The sequence below is a fragment of the Brassica napus genome, chromosome C7 (assembly GCF_020379485.1).
Source record: "Brassica napus cultivar Da-Ae chromosome C7, Da-Ae, whole genome shotgun sequence".
In the NCBI taxonomy this organism is placed as follows: domain Eukaryota; kingdom Viridiplantae; phylum Streptophyta; class Magnoliopsida; order Brassicales; family Brassicaceae; genus Brassica; species Brassica napus.
Window position 1 is genome coordinate 35,480,633 of NC_063450.1, and position 16,858 is coordinate 35,497,490.

At 40.3% G+C, this 16,858-nt stretch overlaps 3 protein-coding genes and 1 non-coding gene across 6 annotated transcripts; 3 read left to right on the top strand and 1 right to left on the bottom strand.

Annotated features, from left to right (window-relative positions):
* Positions 1 to 37: 37 nt before the first annotated feature.
* LOC106410082 (transmembrane protein 87A) lies at positions 38 to 2,470 on the top strand. The gene is made up of 5 exons (XM_013850580.3): positions 38 to 328; positions 407 to 1,328; positions 1,413 to 1,508; positions 1,694 to 1,830; positions 2,043 to 2,470. Exons 1-5 carry the CDS (start codon positions 138 to 140, stop codon positions 2,191 to 2,193), a joined length of 1,497 nt encoding a protein of 498 aa, XP_013706034.1. The 5' UTR covers positions 38 to 137; the 3' UTR covers positions 2,194 to 2,470.
* A 240-nt stretch (positions 2,471 to 2,710) lies between these two features.
* On the top strand, positions 2,711 to 7,058 carry LOC106410084 (NDR1/HIN1-like protein 10). 3 transcript variants are annotated; one of them, XM_048763534.1, is made up of 4 exons: positions 2,711 to 3,350; positions 3,762 to 5,349; positions 5,548 to 5,633; positions 5,965 to 7,058. In XM_048763534.1, the coding sequence occupies exons 1-2, from the start codon at positions 2,751 to 2,753 to the stop codon at positions 3,846 to 3,848; spliced, it is 687 nt and encodes a 228-aa protein (XP_048619491.1). In that variant the 5' UTR covers positions 2,711 to 2,750; the 3' UTR covers positions 3,849 to 5,349; positions 5,548 to 5,633; positions 5,965 to 7,058. The 3 variants fall into 3 exon arrangements, with proteins under 3 accessions (XP_048619491.1, XP_048619490.1, XP_013706036.2); XM_048763533.1 differs by having other exon boundaries at positions 3,762 to 5,299; XM_013850582.3 differs by having other exon boundaries at positions 5,548 to 7,058.
* Positions 5,999 to 6,508, top strand: LOC125590580 (CAX-interacting protein 4-like). Its single transcript, XM_048764192.1, has 2 exons — positions 5,999 to 6,129; positions 6,187 to 6,508. The coding sequence occupies exons 1-2, from the start codon at positions 5,999 to 6,001 to the stop codon at positions 6,506 to 6,508; spliced, it is 453 nt and encodes a 150-aa protein (XP_048620149.1).
* A 4,901-nt stretch (positions 7,059 to 11,959) lies between the features above and the next one.
* Positions 11,960 to 12,066, bottom strand: LOC125590826. Its single transcript, XR_007326828.1, has one exon. It is a non-coding gene; the product is annotated as a small nucleolar RNA R71 (small nucleolar RNA).
* Between the last annotated feature and the right edge of the window lie 4,792 nt (positions 12,067 to 16,858).

Sequence of the window (16,858 nt, forward strand, 5' to 3'; positions counted from 1 at the left end):
GCCCACATATTATACAATAAGTGGTTAGATCAAAATGTTGGTGGGTCCAAAACTCAGCAAGAACGAACAGCGACGCTTCAGCTGCTTTCTTCTCCCGCATCCATAACTTCGCCGGAGAATCCTCCTCCTTCCCGATAATGCCGACCATGGATTTGGGAAAGCTGACGCGTCTGGCTCTATTCCTCCCACTTATTCTCTCTTTCCACTTCAAAATCTCGGAATCCTCCGCCCACATCTACCCTTCCCAGCCCTTCCACGATGTCGGCAACTCTCTCCTCCTCTACGGCGGCAGCGAAGGAATCTTCGCCTCTTCCCGATCTTTCATCAGGTTTCTTCTCTTCTACATTTCTCGCTTTCCACATTGTTGTACGACTGTACGCATCCATCATCCCTGATCTCCTTGCAGGTTCGAGAACATCACTCTCTGGAGAACGAACGACTTACAGCGAAAAGGACGTAACGGCCTAGTCCAAGCCGTGATCTTCGAGGCCTCGGATCGCAACACCATCGGCGGCTCAGCTTACGGCGGCCAGAGATCCATCTGCTGCACTCCAGATCTGGCCAAGCTCCAAGGTTGCAAGCAAGGCGAGATCATTAGGATCCCTTCCGCACGCGATCCCAATTGGCCTATCCTCTTACGCGCCCGATTCAAAGGGAAGACTCTGTCTGCTAAGATGGAAGACACTGAGATTCGAATCAAGAAGACTGGAATGTACAATCTCTTGTTTATATCGTGTGATTCGAAGCTCAAGGGGCTCAAGATGACTGGGAAGACTGTTTGGAAGAATCCTGAGGGTTATCTTCCCGGTAGGATGGCTCCGTTGATGAAGTTCTATGTGTACATGTCGTTTGCGTATTTGCTGCTCAGTGCCGTGTGGTTCTTCCAGTACTTGAGGTTTAGGAAGGATATATTGCAGCTTCAGCATTGTATAACTGTGGTTATTGTTCTTGGGTTGCTTGAGATGGTGTTTTGGTACTTGGATTATGCGAATTTTAATAATACGGGGAAGAGGCCGTTGGCGCTTACGACTTGGGTTGTTACTATTGGTGCTTTTAGAAAGACTGTGTCTAGGATTCTGATTCTTTGTGTTTCGATGGGGTTTGGAGTTGTTAAGTCTACTCTTGGTGGTCTTACTTCTAAGGTTCTTCTTGTTGGAGTTACTTACTTTGTAGCTTCTGAGATGCTTGATATAGCTGAGAATGTTGGTATAATCGATGATGTGTCTGGAAGAGCGAAGCTTTTTCTTGTCTTGCCTGATGCCTTCCTGGATGCGTTTCTCATATTGTGGATCTTTACCTCTCTTTCCAGAACACTGGAGCAGTTACAGGTATCTCTTTTCTTTCCGAATTAGCAACTCTTTGATCAGAATAGATTAGCTTTATCAACTTCATTATGATTGATTCTTCTGCAGATGAAGAGGACCTCGGTGAAGTTGGATATTTACCGGAAATTCTCAAATGCTCTTGCGGTTTTGGTTGTTGCATCTGTTGCTTGGATAGTGTATGAGGTACCATCCTGTCAAGCCTTACTTGATACTGATGTAGTAAAAATGCAAACTCATATCCTACTTGAGGAAATGGCTAGTCAATGCCCTTGTGAACGTATTATTTGGGATGAACTAAAACGGGTGTGGAAATCAAGCTAACTTAAACGGAACGTTATCCAGCTTGCCTGATGATTTGCCCCCTGCAGGTGTACTTTAAAGCAACGGATCCTTTCAATGAACGATGGCAAACTGCTTGGACTATAACTGCCTTTTGGGATGTTATTGCATTTGTATTGCTATGCATTATTTGCTATCTCTGGACCCCGTCTCAGAACTCTCAAAGGTATGTTACACCAACTTACTGGTTTTGATACCTGTCTAGCATAGCATACCAACAAGAAGCTTGGTTTTGCGAGCTAAGAGTTACTGAAATAAAAACTGTTCCAGCAATAAGCATGTTGCCTTGGTCTTATGGAAGTCTGAGCTATATGTTAGTAATCCAGTTTATTGTGCCGAGTGAAATGGATGCTAACGTGAATGTAATGGTTTGGACAGATATGCGTATTCGGGAGAAGTGGATGAAGAAAACGAAGAAGTTCAGTCTTTGACAGGGGGAAATCATGATGGTGATATTAGCTTAGTCAAGCTAGAGAAGGATAGTGGCTCGGACACGGAAGAAGATATTGAGGAAGATAAGAGGGAATGAGCCAGAATCAGTAAAAGAAACAGGTTGGCATCTGTGCTTTTGATCACAAGTCCAGTGAAGTAGTGTCTTTCAGCATCAGGTCAACTTTAACACAAAGCAACCAAAACGTTTTCATACAAGAAATATCCTCTCTGTAACAAAAGAAGAAGACTGCTTGTGTTTTACCCTGTGTTTGTATTCGAGTTCTATCTATCCTCGTTTGTTTTCTAGTACATAAAATCATCTGTTTCTCACCACAAATATTCGGTTTTCTCAATCTAAGTGATGACTTTGGCTATTTACTATGCAACAATCATTTTATCATTTGTGAAGAATCTATTTCGGTGACGGTGTAATAAGATTAGGATGAGAGATATATAGATTTATTGCCTTACTTTATCTTATTTATTGCCTTATTGTGGTTAAAATCGTATATTGTAAGACTACTAATTCGTCAATACTGTCCTCACGCGGAACTCTCCATCTCTCTCTCTCTCTCTCTTTTTCGCTCAACTTCTGTCTTTCACAGCACCGCCATTGAAGTGAGAGTAGGAAGGAGCTTCCTGCTTTCACCTGTTATGTCTCCACCCAGTCATCACGGACCTCCTCCGGTGAGGCATCAGCAAACGTATTACCGGAGCTACTCCTCCTCCTCATCAGCATCTCTCAAGGGATGCTGCTGCTGCCTCTTCCTCCTCCTCGCTTTCCTAGCGCTTGTGGTACTCGCGGTGGTGCTGATCGTGATGCTAGCGGTGAAGCCGAAGAAACCACAGTTCGATCTGCAGCAAGTGGCAGTGATGAACATGGGAATCACATCCCCGGATAATCCCAACCCTAGCGTTATGGATCCAACCTCCGCCTCCCTCTCCTTCACAATCCGCCTGCTCTTCACCGCTGGTAACCCGAACAAAGTCGGGATCAGGTACGGGGAGTCCAGCTTCACGGTGATGTACAAAGGCTTGCCACTGGGGAGAGCGACGGTGCCTGGATTCTACCAGGACGCGCACAGCACGAGGAACGTGGAGGCGACCATTGCTGTAGATAGAGTGAATCTTATGCAAGGCAACGCGGCCGATCTAGTCAAAGAGGCTTCGTTAAACGACCGAGTCGAGCTCACTGTTAAAGGAGACGTTAGTGCTAAGATCCGAGTCATGAACTTCGATTCCCCAGGCGTTCAGGTTCTTACATCTGTTGTCTCCTTTTTTTTTCAGTTCTGTCGGAAAAGGATTTAGCTTAAGCTCCACTGTGGATCTGGCCTAGTGTGAACAGAGTAAGAAGATACTTACCACAAACAGTTAAAAAAAAAACCGACTGTAAAAATAAAAGAGGACAGAAAGGATTCGTTGTTAAGTTAATAGATTCTTTCTACGCCACCACCACCACTAGTCCCACTCTGGTTTACTTTTGGCATTTGCTTCTTCTTCACTTTTGATTTATTTATTTCTAGGAACCACGTAGGCACTTTGCATTATCTTTAATCCACCAGCTAAAAAATGCTAATCCCACAACTCCTAATCTTGTGCTTATTAGGACTTAACACTTTATGTCTTCAATACTTTCCATTTATTATTATTATTGTATTGATGCAGGTATCAGTGAATTGCGGGATAGGCATTAGTCCGAGGAAGCAGGCTCTGATTTACAAGCAATGTGGCTTTGATGGCCTCACCGTTTAATTCCCTAATCATAACATATCTTCTTTTAAAATTCTACTGACCACTCCCTAAAATGTTGTGGAGTTGCGAAAAGAGGTTAAACTAGTAAAGAAACGGAACAGGATCCATATCAGATTTTTTTTTGCTTTCTACAAGCCATATTTGAAGTAGCAACAATGTTTGTTTACCAAAGTCACTAATCACTTCAGTAATTAATAATTACTCCCGTTGTAATCCCTTCCTTGTGCCACTCTTCGTTTGCATTTGTTTATATGTCATATAGCCACGTACGCGCTCATCCGCACACTAAATGTCGGAAATATTATGTGCTTTATTTGAGAATTGAGACTAGAAGGATTTTTTGTATAAGCGATGTTGTATTTGTTACAGGAAAAAAATCATTTGAGCTTGAAAATGTTGGATATTACTGGGCTGAAAAAAATTTGATCTGTTAAAAGCCCATATTTTTCAGAGAGTTCGCGGATGAACCGAAATGATCTGTTAAATGTTGGATGTTGTAATATATTTCAAACTTATTTAGAGTTGACTTTTTGGGTGTGATGTCGACATAGATAAAGTTTTGATAGAGTTATTATGCAAAAGAGGCGGAGACAAGGCCCGGGATTCGAAGCGGGGGACCTCTCTTTCCTGACTGGTTCAGATGCGGCCGTTGCGGAAGTTTGCGAATGTGGGTGATTACAATTTCTACCGGTTTTAATAGATTTGTAGACCTGGTATTGCGGTTAAAAATTAGTGCGTTTGTGAGATAATTATGACTGGTTAACTACCAAATGCAACAGCGATTAAATAATAAATTAACAATATTATCAAAAATCATCATATTATAATAAATATGAAAATTATATTTAGAAAATTATAGTTTTAAATTTTTTAAAGTTATAGAAAATATTTTTATTTTAAAAATTTATAATATTAATTAAAATATAATAGATATATTTTAGTATTTTTATAATTATAATTTTACATTTTAATTTTTGTATTTATATTGTTTTAAAAAAACGAAAAAAATTACCTTCGTGTAACCGTCTGCAACCGCAAACACTAGTTAGAACCAGCTTTTAAATTTAAGAAGTTTAAAACATTTTAAAACGGTTCAAAGCGGTTTGAGTGATTGTTTTAAAACGCCAACAATCGCTACCACCCGAGAAAACCATGTCCCGAAGCCCCATCCGAAATGACTTGTTAGGTTCCTCGGGGATTACTAAAACGACACGATGTGTATAAGCTTTATACGCAAAACGGCACGAAACACTCAACAAAAAGTTGTATATATATATTGGGGAAAAAACAGCAACACGGGATAATAATTAATTGAAGACAAATCTGTAGAAAGATACGACAAAAAGTTTACGGATTTTTTTGTGTGGGCAAAAATTTTAAAACTAAAGCCATTACCAATCAAGCGAAGCCCTAGGCGGTTGTCTCCTCATACTCCTCTCTGTTCCTTTACGGTAAGATCATACTCTCAGAATTCAGATCTTTAACAAGATATAAACCCTAAGTGAGCACCTATCTTGTAGATCTGTGTTCCGATTTCTCCTTTAAACCTGTTGTTTTTGAGTTGTCTTGTATTCCCTGATGAACTATTATTCGTCTTTTCTCGATAGGTTGCGTCTTGTTGTCTTAGTGCCTGAACCTATAGTACTTTTTGCTTGTGTTGATTCGTTATCGTGAATATGACTTGTCCCGCCTATTGCAGATTCGTTTTCGTTTGCGGTTTATCTTCGCACTCGTAGCTTCGGAGGCCTGTCTTGCCTCTTCTCTTATACCTCTTACTCGCATCAGGTAAGAAGTTTGGTTCATATCGCTTTAGTTTCAAAACTCTATAGATTATCTTTTTGTTTATTAAAGTTGATTGGTAAAACCCTAATAGCAACAACTGGAATTTTGCTGATATTGTTACTTTGTGATACGTTCTGTATGAGTGTGCTAAAGTGTTACTTTTTGATACGTTTGAGCTGTTTTATCAACTTCATAGTTGTTCTCTGTGCTTTGACTTGATTCTGTTTCTGTTTCTTCAAGAAGTCGTTATTTTTTTTGGGTGTGTATATAAAGCCTATTTTGACTGTTTATGGATGGAAGAGCTAACATTGCTCTTCTTCTTCTCTTTTGTGAGATGCACTTTTGGTTGTATTCGTTTTTGAATCCAAATGGACTCCAAGAAGTTCATGCAGATGGTGGAGGAGAAGAAACGGCAGATTCTCGAGAAGAAGGAAGCTCCTCTGAAATGGGAGCAGAAACTAGAGGCGGCTGCCAAGGCTGCTGGAACCAAGGAGAAGAAGTAAAAGAAGCGAAGACATAGGGATGCCTCTGAATCTAGCTCAGAAAGTGATAGCAGCTCTGAGGTGAGAAGAAAGTCGAGAAGAACTCACAGTAAGCACCGGAGGCATGCACACTCTGATTCAGATGACAGCAATAGGAGGAAAGATAAGAAATCCAGAAGGCATAAGAGAAGGTTATCAAGCCGAAGCGTTGATAGCAGTGATGAGTATGAAAGCGGGTCAGAGGACGAGCTTAGGAAGACGATAAAGCACCACCGGAGCCAAGCTCTCCTCAGAGACGTCAACAACGCGAGAACTCAAGGATCAGAGTACAAATACCTCAGAAAGAAAGCAAGCTTGGTGGGACATCAAGCCACACCGATGAGTCTCCAGTTTTAGCTCATCCAGGGGAACTAGTGATCTGCAAGAAGAAGAGGAAAGACAGAAAAGTCAGCTCCAAGAACCCGAACCGCTGACTCCAGCAGTCCGGTTTCACCTCAGGCCATGATAGGTCGTGGTCTCAGAAGTTCCGTGTCTGGTTCAGTTACAAGGGAAACAAGGCTAGCTCAAGCCGCTCATCCAAACAACAGCGGTGCGGCTGGTGATTCAGTTGGATGGGCTAATCCAGTGAAGAGGTTAAGAACAGATTATGGTAAAAGAAGGTCTAGCCATTTGTAGACAGAGTAAGCCTATGTTGTCCTTAGTGGTTGGATGTGATTGAATGTAGCAATTGAAAGCAATGTAGCAGAGAGTCTTCATCGTTGTCATCATCAGAGTCTGAACTACGTTCGCTCATGCTATCATCATCGTCTTCATCATCACTTTAATCCTCAGGTGCTCCTATGTCCTCTGGTTTAGCATATGCCTTGCAATAAATACTCTTCCAGATGTCAAAGACTTTCGTGTGTCAATAAGAGGTTGAAAATAATAGAGAATCATATTGGAAGAAGAGTGTGAACGGTATTTACCTTTCTTCTCATAGGCTGCACGGTCTCGCATCAAGAGAGAGGCAGCTTAGACATTGATAAGATCTGACAAAACAAACAGACAAGTTCAATGGATGCAATACAATACAATCATTAAGGCGTTCAAAAAAGACACAGAGAATATCTATATATTATACCAAACATTGGGCTCCATGTCTGGTTTATTACATCTAAGCAAACTGCACCCGAACTGCCACAAAACATTAAGGATATAGTTTTAGATAGATCAAACATTGATAAATGATAAGCTAATTGTTGTGACTTGCGATTCATCAACATTGGGGTGATAAATCTTGTTAACAAAACCAACAGATACAGATTTTCATTTTCTAAGTTTAGATTCATATATCACAATTATAATATAAGCTATCAATCATGTAATCCCAATTCAGTTCACGGTGAATATGAATACGGAAGACTCTTCTTTGTTTGTTTGCTAAGGCATTTCAACGAGTAGGTTATAAGCACAAACAACAAGAGACAAAGAGACCAAAAGAGATTGAGAGGATTACTTTCAGTAGGGCGACATAGAACATCTGCAAATCGTCGTTGACAGTATCCATCTCGTAATCTCTCGTTTCTTTGGAGATGTTTGTCCCACATTATCACAGATTCTATGATCTTTTGAAGTTTCTGCCACAGACCTCCTCTTCCTAACTCGAAGGATCCCATTCTTATCTAAAGGGTATTTTGGTTTTCTTGCAGATTTTCGTCATACCGCTCTGTTACCAATTGTTGGGATTTTAAAATCCCTTGTCCAACTCTATATTATCCGATGTAAATGGAATCAAGGCTGAGAAAAAGTAGACTACAGTCGCTGATGGAAACAAGGAAACATAATGTTTTGTTCATTAAGGTGGAGAAAACCAGAAATCCAATGAGAAGGAAGATGATGATGATGATGATGATGATGATGAAAGTTTGAAGCAAATATATATTGCAATAGAGGAGCTATCATTGACTCTAGAAGCACGTATGATATAGGTGGAGAAGAATTTGGCAAAGATTAGAGAATGGAAAATCGTAGAAAGAAACCAAGCCAAAAGTGGAGTATCTGCTTATGATCTCATGGATACAAAAACAACAATGTCACAAATTATCAATCGTTTGGTGTGATAATTTTTGGTCTTATGTGTAATCTTTATAACTTTCTTATTAGAGACGATTATTTATGCGATTTTGTGTGTGTTTAGTATGTATTTGAAAAAATCTTCTAGGTTGGAGGAGAGAATCAATACTTCCATGTTTGTATGAACAAGGCGTATATAAACTTTACGACCGGTTTGGTTTTTAGTTTGGGTAGCCATTTTGATTTCAACTTTGGTTCGATTCAATTAATGTAGATTCTGTTGGTTTCGTCACAATATATAAAATGGGAAATAAAAATGGAGATCAAGAACATGCTACAACTCTAATTCTCTAAGGCTATAGTTAAACATCTCATTTCACTTTGAAATTTGTCCGTCTCTGTAGTTTGTACGCATAGATGATGTTGGTTTGTAAATTGTCATCATGGTATGATGTTGGTTTTGCTTGGGTGGTTTAATCGCAAGCACTTATCTAATTTATAGTATATTAAATTATCATTATTTCTTTTCACATTTACATTTAAAAAAATGCATGATTATTATTATATGATTAGGGACTTTTTCTATCTAGATATTCAAAATAAACAAAAAACTGCACTAAAATTAATCATTTTAATAAATGTTTCCATAAATATTACTTTATTCAATATAAATTTATATAAAATGAAAATCTGACAAACAAAGTAAATAAATATCATAAACAGTACAAAGGTCACCACGCGAGGAATAGCTTACGACGGGAGTATCTTTCTTCTTCGGCTTCTTCTTCTTCTTGTCAGTTTGAGGTTCACCTGTCCAAAGCTCAATCTCAGCCGCACCAAGTCTTTTCTTGTCAGCTTCTTCAAGATCTCTCTCTTCAGCACACTTCTTAGCAAATCTTTCATAACCGTTTAAGCGAATAGTATTGTTTACCGCTTTGGTGAGGCGTTGGTAGATATACTTTGTTTCGTTCTTGTCCATACGATCACTCTTGTCGATGAGATCATTCTCTGCCTGTTGCATCTCTTCTTTGGTATAGAATTTACTTATGTAGTTTTTAAAACGGAGACTAATTTCATCACCCTTGCTATGTTTATCTCTTCATCCCATTCTATCCCAAAATTCCAGGTCAATTAGATAAAGACTTTCATCATAATCCATTTGGTTGGGGCTTTTTTGTGGTATGCCTATTGACTCAATTCTCGGAAAAAAGGTTTTGCATTTATATGCAACTGTTTTTTTCTTGTTTCAAAAAAAAACAAAAATATGCAACTGTTTATTTTTTCATCCCCTTCTATCCCAAATTCTAAGTCAATTAGATAAAGACTTTCACAATAATCTAATTGGTTTGGGCTTTTTGTGGTATTTCTATTGACTCAATTCTGGGAAAAAAAGTTTAGCTTTATGTGTCTTCGGTCATTTTCTGGTGAAATTTTGTTAAAGATTTACCCTTTTGCTATGTTTAGGTTGTAAACGTATGACATAAATAAACATATTAATTGTACAAAGTTTAGTATTTTTGGCAGATTCCTTGAAAGTTTCTTGCTATCTTGTGCTTCAGTTTTTTTGGCGTGTGGTTCAGGGAATGAAGTTTGTTGTTCACTTGTTCTGGGTTTAGTTATCTGAAAGTTTTGAGTTTATGATATCTTGCATATTCACATTGTTTTATCCATTTATTCATGTGCATTTTCATCATATAGTTTAGGATTTAGCCATGTCTAGGTTGCATTTTGCATACATATATCTCCATTAGGTATTGGAGTACCACATGGAGTTCCTGGAGACATTTGGGTACATTTGGAGCTCAAGGGAGGTGATTAGAGTGATCATTGGACGAGCAATGCATGGGAGCGACCTACCGGAGCGACGCCATGAACTCGCTCGCCATCTACGCTTCGGAGCGACCTCCTAGAGCGACAAGGCGAAGTCGCTCCAGCTCCTAGAGCGACCTCACCGCAGCGACACCCAGAGGTCGCTCGGGTTGTGTCGATTTGAGAGCGACGAACAAGCCGGGAGCGACCTCCTAGAGCGACACCCTAAGGTCGCCCGCGTCTATGGTTTCTGAGCAAGCCGGGAGCGACATCTTCGGAGCGACACAGCCAGGTCGCTCGCGAGGAGACGACCCGGGAGCGACGTCTTCGGAGCGACACAGCCAGGTCGCTCGCGAAGAAACGACCCGGGAGCGACCTCTCGCAGCGACGTGCCGAGGTCGCTCCGCGTCTATTTGTTTGGCGAATTCATGATTTCTCAAGGGCCTTTTGGTCATTTCATTATGCACGTCTTTAATTTTCAAAAACCTATGTGTTAAGTACCTTTGTAAGCCACCAAGAAAACAATCTCTTTCTGGAGAACAACTAGTAAAACTTCTTTTGATTCAGATTTCATTGCTTTCATCTTGTGTTCTTGTTGATTTCTTATCTATTTCTCTACATGATTAATCTGAAATCCACCATGGGTTTAAGAGGAATCATGGAGATTAGTGAGTAATCACCTTTTGAATTCATGGGTTAGGGAGATCAAAGGTGATTAGGTTAGTTCTAGGATGTTTTAGTGTAGATCATTCTTGTTCCTTGCTAGTAGAGTATTCATAATGCATCTTATGAGTTGGCCACTCAAAAGTTGATCTTTAGACATTTTCCACCCACAAGGTGTTTGATGAAATGTCTGAGACAACTCTCCTAAGCTTTTAACATACTTTACCAAAGACTTTGTCGTTAAAGGTGTTAAGATAGCCAATAGACCTGTTAGTAATGATTGCTTTCATATTATTCAACCAAAGACATTTGATGTTTGAGATATGTTAGTAAATGAACATTCATCTAGACATAGAGTTTGTTTAAGATTGTGTCTAAGCTTAAGGTTGATAGTTTGATTGATCTTTTGCCATCCTTAGTTCGAAACTTGATCACCCAAGGTCTAATCCCTATGCCCATAAGTTCTCTTTTCCCTTAGTAAAGAAAGTCATTTCATTTATCATTAATCATTAGTTTAAAAACCATCTAAATCATTGGTTACACTTAGATTAAGTGAGTACTTGCATTCTCAGTGCTTTGATATCCCTCAGAACTGGTTCAACAATCACTATACTACAACATTTGTCTTAGGAGCCTTGAAAACTCCTAACATCAAATTGGCGCCGTTGCCAAATTCTGAGTAGATTTAAACATTGAGATTTAGTCACTTGCTTGAGACTAAGTCATTTTAATTTTGTTTTGTTACTGATTCTTCTTCTTCACCTACCTTTCACTTTCAAGTGTATGAACTTGAGGAGCAGGGGTCCATCAAACCTAGTTCCAATAGTAGCAGACATCAGAGCTTTCGAGAGGGAGTGTGCAAGAGCTAGAAGAGAAGAAGAACAACAAGCCCACTTGCAGAGATTGGATATTGATATGGCAGATTCACCGCAAGGGGCAGAACACCAACCGCGGGTAGCTCGACCCATTGGTGCTTATGACCGGCCCAACATTCATGGTTATAGACTGGGAATCCGAGCACCGGCTGTGGCAGCCAACAACTTTGATGTCAAGTCAGGACTCCTCAACGTGATCGAGAACAACAAATATCATGGCTTGGCTTTAGAGGACCCATTCGATCACTTGGACAGGTTCGACAGCTACTGTGGATTATCAAAAACCAATGGTGTGTCAGAGGATACCTTAAAGCTGAAGTTATTCCCTTTCTCTTTGGGGGATAAGGCGCGTCAGTGGGAGAAGTCCCTACCCAGTGACTCTATCACCACTTGGGATGCCTGCAAGAAAGCATTCTTGGAGAAGTTCTTCTCTACTTCAAAAACTGCTAAGCTGAGAAATGAGATCTCCAGCTTTCAACAGAAGGGCTTGGAAGGATTCAGTGAAGCCTAGGAGAGATTCAAGGGCTACCAAGCTCAATGCCCTCACCATGGTTTCTCTAAGGAAAGCCTGTTGAGCACATTCTACAGGGGAGCTCTTCCTAAATACAGAGCCAGATTGGATACAACTAGTAATGAGTTCTTCTTGGGAAGAACTGAGGAAGATGCAGAGGAGCTGGTTGACAACATGGTGAAAAGTGATGCAGTCTACAGTGCAGACCACGACATAGACAGTAGGGGTGATGATAAGCAGACGAGGAAAGAGATCAAAGCTTTGGAAGATAAGATCGACCTACTCATTGTTGAAAAAGCCATCCAAGAGCAGCTGAAGTTTGTTGGTAACTCCAAGCAGGATGATCCACCTGCTGTCAATGAGGTTGAGGGTTTGGAAGGTCAAGAGGAGTTGTGTTTCATTAACAACAATGGTAGCTGGTACAAAAAAGAGCCAAACTTTCAGTAAAACAACTACCAACAGAAATCCTATCCCAACAACCAACAGAGTGGTTATCCGCCTAGAAACAACCAGCAAGGCAGCTATCAGCCTCACCAAAACCCCTCATCTAGTTCCTCTGCTCCTCAAGAGAGCAGCACTGATACCTTACTGAAACTAATCTTGGAGTCTCAGACTAGAAGTGAGAAGCATGTTGGTTATGAGTTGAAGAACCTTCATTCCAAGATTGATGGGAGCTACCAACAAATTCTCACATCTTGCTTCTACGGTCAAGAATTTAGAGAATCAGTTTGCTTCCATGAACACTCACCAGAATCGCCAGCAAGGATCTCTACCTGGAAAATCTGACCAAAACCCCAAGGAGGCCAAAGCTATCACCCTTAGGAGTGGTAAGCAGTTACCTCCTACAACCCTCTCCAAGGATGCTGAGAAACTAGGTGAGGAGGTGGCCATCAACTTAGATGATGAAGTGGTGATTGTTGATGAGAAAACCAATGATGAAATCTTGGAGAAGATAGTGGAAGCCAAAGGTAAAGGAAAGGTTGGGGAAGAGAAGAAAACAGTGAAAGATGGTGAAGTTCTTGCTCCAGCAAGTGGGAATTCTTTTGTTCCTCCTCCCTATGAACCCAAACTACCATTCCCTGGTAGATTCAAGAGGCAACTGCTAGAGAAGTACAAGGCTTTGTTTGAGAAGCAAATGAGTGAAGCTCAGGTTGCAATGCCCATCATCGATGCTTTCATGTTGATTCCTCAATACAACAAGTTCCTGAAAGATGTTGTAGCTGCAAAGAAGAAGGAAATGAAAAGCATGATGATTCTTACCCATGAGTGCAGTGCCATCATCCAGAGGCTTGATGTTCCAAAGAAGTTAGAGGATCCAGGATGCTTCACACTACCTTGTGCTCTTGGAACTATGGTATTTGAGAAATGTCTCTGCGATTTGGGAGCTAGTGTAAGCGTGATGCCTTTGTCTGTTGCAAAGAAGCTTGGATTCATTCAGTACAAGAAGTGTAGACTCTCTCTGGTGTTAGCTGATCGTTCAGTGAAGTACCCTGTGGGTATCTCAGAGGACCTACCTGTGAAGATTGGAAGGTATGAGATACCTACAGATTTTGTGGTGCTTGAGAGGGGTGAGGAGGCTCAAGACCCATTGATTCTGGGAAGGCCATTCTTAGCTACAGCAGGAGCAATTGTTAAGGTGAAAGAGGGCACGATTGATCTCCATTTGGGAAAAGGGCATGTTCTCCACTTTGACATCAAGGAGAAAATGAAGAAACCAACTGTGTTCGGGAAAGCCTTCTACATTGAAGAGATGAGCACTCTTGCTGATGAGCACCTTGAAGAGTTACCACCTGAGGACGACGAGGAGGGAGCATCTCCCTCTACTCATTCCCCATAGAAGGTAACCCACTACTTTCCCTTGTATATACCATTTCGTTTTTGCATATTAGTTTTCTCTTTTTGGGTATCTCTCTCTCCTTGACAACTTAGACCCTGTGTCATTTAAGTTTGGGGGAGGTACCAAGTATTTGATCACGTTTGCTTTGATGATTTTGAGTCTCATGCATTGCATTATACATATATATTTGCATTAAAAAAAAAAATTCATTTAGTTTGCATCATTTGCATTTCTAGGAGAGTCTAGAGCATATATGTTGCATTTACTTGCATTGGGAGCAATGATTTGAAATGCCTTGTAAAGAACATTACTTTGCACCTGAGTAGCTTATGCACCTCTCAAAAACACTTGTATGCTTCGAGCCTTGAAGACTCTTTCTGAAACTTGTTGATTTCTGAAACTCAGTCTTTGAAGCCAACTACAACCTTATTTGAACTGAACGAACTTAATGCATCTTGCTCATGGTCCCTTGTGTACTGAATCATGGATATACACACTTGAGTTGTCACATCCTTTATGCCAATCTTTTTTGACAAACTCTAGTGGTACACCATTCCCAAAATCACTTCCTCATTTTAAGCTTTCATTATTTGATGAGTGAGGCATTTTTCGGAAAGCCTTACATGTGTATAATGTTGAGAGTATCGGGAACGACAATGCTTGGTCTTCATTCTTGCTAGATTAGGCACTCTATTGTCTAGCTATAGGTGGGGGTGAGTGTGGTGACTATGGTTTGGAAGCATGAAAAGTTCAAAGGAAAAGAATAGACTATTTGTGTTTAAATGGATAATCTTATTGGAATTAATAGATAAACGTTTAGCTCGAGTTTATGAAATGTCCTAGCCCCCGAAAAAAAAATATATATATATATATATAAAAAAAAAAAAGATAAAAAGAAAGAAAAAGGGGGCTAGCAGAGTTGTTTAGAGCTAAGATTTGTTTAGAAGTTGAGAAAATCCTTTATAGATTTCAAAGAAAAAGACTTTTATGTGCAAAGTATTCTTGGGATCTTTTGGTGAGAGATGGGAGTCGGGTTTGACATTGGGAAGTGATTGTGTAACATGTATGTTTGGGAAAAGGGTAGAACAATGGAGATTGAGCATTGTATGCATGAGTTGGTCTCTTTCTTAGATATATTATGTGCAATGTCAAGACTACTTGTTTTGAGAGTAAACCACTTTAAAAGATAATGGATTTTGAACCTCTTGACCCACTTGAATAAAAGCCTTCATTTACTCAACCAAATGATTTGGACCAATTGACCATTTGCAAGAATTCACTTGATGCTATGCTTAATGAACTTGAGAGTTGGCTGATTTGCATGTGTGAATGCATGATGATGAGTGTAGGGATGAAAAGAGTTGAGATAGGCCTAGAGAAGCTAGAGTATAATAAGAGAGGGTGTACTAATGCTGAATTTAGACGTTGATTTGAGTGCTTTGTGTGTTTCTTTTGGCTATGAGCTCCCACCTTCAAACCTCTCTCCCTATGGGTTCTAGAAAGTTCACTTGAGGACAAGTAAAAGAATAAGTTTGGGGGAGTTGATATCTTGCATATTCACATTGTTTTATCCATTTATTCATGTGCATTTTCATCATATAGTTTAGGATTTAGCCATGTCTAGGTTGCATTTTGTATACATATGTCTCCATTAGGTATTGGAGTACCACATGGAGTTCCTGGAGACATTTGGGTACATTTGGAGCTCAAGGGAGGTGATTAGAGTGATCATTGGACGAGCAATGCATGGGAGCGACCTACCGGAGCGACGCCATGAACTCGCTCGCCATCTACGCTTCGGAGCGACCTCCTAGAGCGACAAGGCGTAGTCGCTCCAGCTCCTAGAGCGACCTCACCGCAGCGACACCCAGAGGTCACTCGGGTTGTGTCGATTTGAGAGCGACGAACAAGCCGGGAGCGACCTCCTAGAGCGACACCCTAAGGTCGCTCGCGTCTATGGTTTCTGAGCAAGCCGGGAGCAACGTCTTCGGAGCGACACAGCCAGGTCGCTCGCGAGGAGACGACCCGGGAGTGACGTCTTCGGAGCGACACAGCCAGGTCGCTCGCGAAGAAACGACCCGGGAGCGACCTCTCGCAGCGACGTGCCGAGGTCGCTCCGCGTCTATTTGTTTGGCGAATTCATGATTTCTCAAGGGCCTTTTGGTCATTTCATTATGCACGTTTTTTCTTTTCAAAAACCTATGTTTTAAGTACCTTTGTAAGCCACCAAGAAAACAATCTCCTTCTGGAGAACAACTAGTAAAACTTCTTTTGATTCAGATTTCATTGCTTTCATCTTGTGTTCTTGTTGATTTCTTATCTATTTCTCTACATGATTAATCTAAAATCCACCATGAGTTTAAGAGAAATCATGGAGATTAGTGAGTAATCACCTTTTGAATTCATGGGTTAGGGAGATCAAGGGTGATTAGGTTAGTTCTAGGATGTTTTATTGTAGATCATTCTTGTTCCTTGCTAGTAGAGTATTCATAATGCATCTTATGAGTTGACCACTCAAAAGTTGATCTTTAGACATTTTCCACCCACGAGGTGTTTGATGAAATGTCTGAGACAACTCTCCTAAGCTTTTAACATACTTTACCAAAGACATTTGTTGTTAAAGGTGTTAAGATAGCCAATAGACCTGTTAGTAATGATTGCTTTCATATTATTCAACCAAAGACATTTGATGTTTGAGATATGTTAGTAAATGAACATTCATCTAGACATAGAGTTTGTTTAAGATTGTGTCTAAGCTTAAGGTTGATAGTTTGATTGATCTTTTGTCATCCTTAGTTCGAAACTTGATCACCCAAGGTCTAATCCCTATGCCCATAAGTTCTTTTTTCCCTTAGTAAAAAAAGTCATTTCATTTATCATTAATCATTAGTTTAAAAATCATCTAAATCATTGGTTGCACTTAGATTAAGTGAGTACTTGCATTCTCAGTGTTTTGATATCCCTCAGAACTGGTTCGACAATCACTATACTACAACATT

Coding starts and splice junctions, on each gene's coding strand:
- LOC106410082 (XM_013850580.3), top strand. CDS start 138: ATGCCGACCATGGATTTGGGAAAGCTGACGCGTCTGGCTCTATTCCTC. Junction 1,329..1,412: donor GAACACTGGAGCAGTTACAG/GTATCTCTTTTC, acceptor ATTCTTCTGCAG/ATGAAGAGGACCTCGGTGAA. Junction 1,831..2,042: donor CCGTCTCAGAACTCTCAAAG/GTATGTTACACC, acceptor TGGTTTGGACAG/ATATGCGTATTCGGGAGAAG.
- LOC106410084 (XM_013850582.3), top strand. CDS start 2,751: ATGTCTCCACCCAGTCATCACGGACCTCCTCCGGTGAGGCATCAGCAA. Junction 3,351..3,761: donor TCGATTCCCCAGGCGTTCAG/GTTCTTACATCT, acceptor GTATTGATGCAG/GTATCAGTGAATTGCGGGAT.
- LOC125590580 (XM_048764192.1), top strand. CDS start 5,999: ATGGACTCCAAGAAGTTCATGCAGATGGTGGAGGAGAAGAAACGGCAG. Junction 6,130..6,186: donor GCTGGAACCAAGGAGAAGAA/GTAAAAGAAGCG, acceptor AAGTGATAGCAG/CTCTGAGGTGAGAAGAAAGT.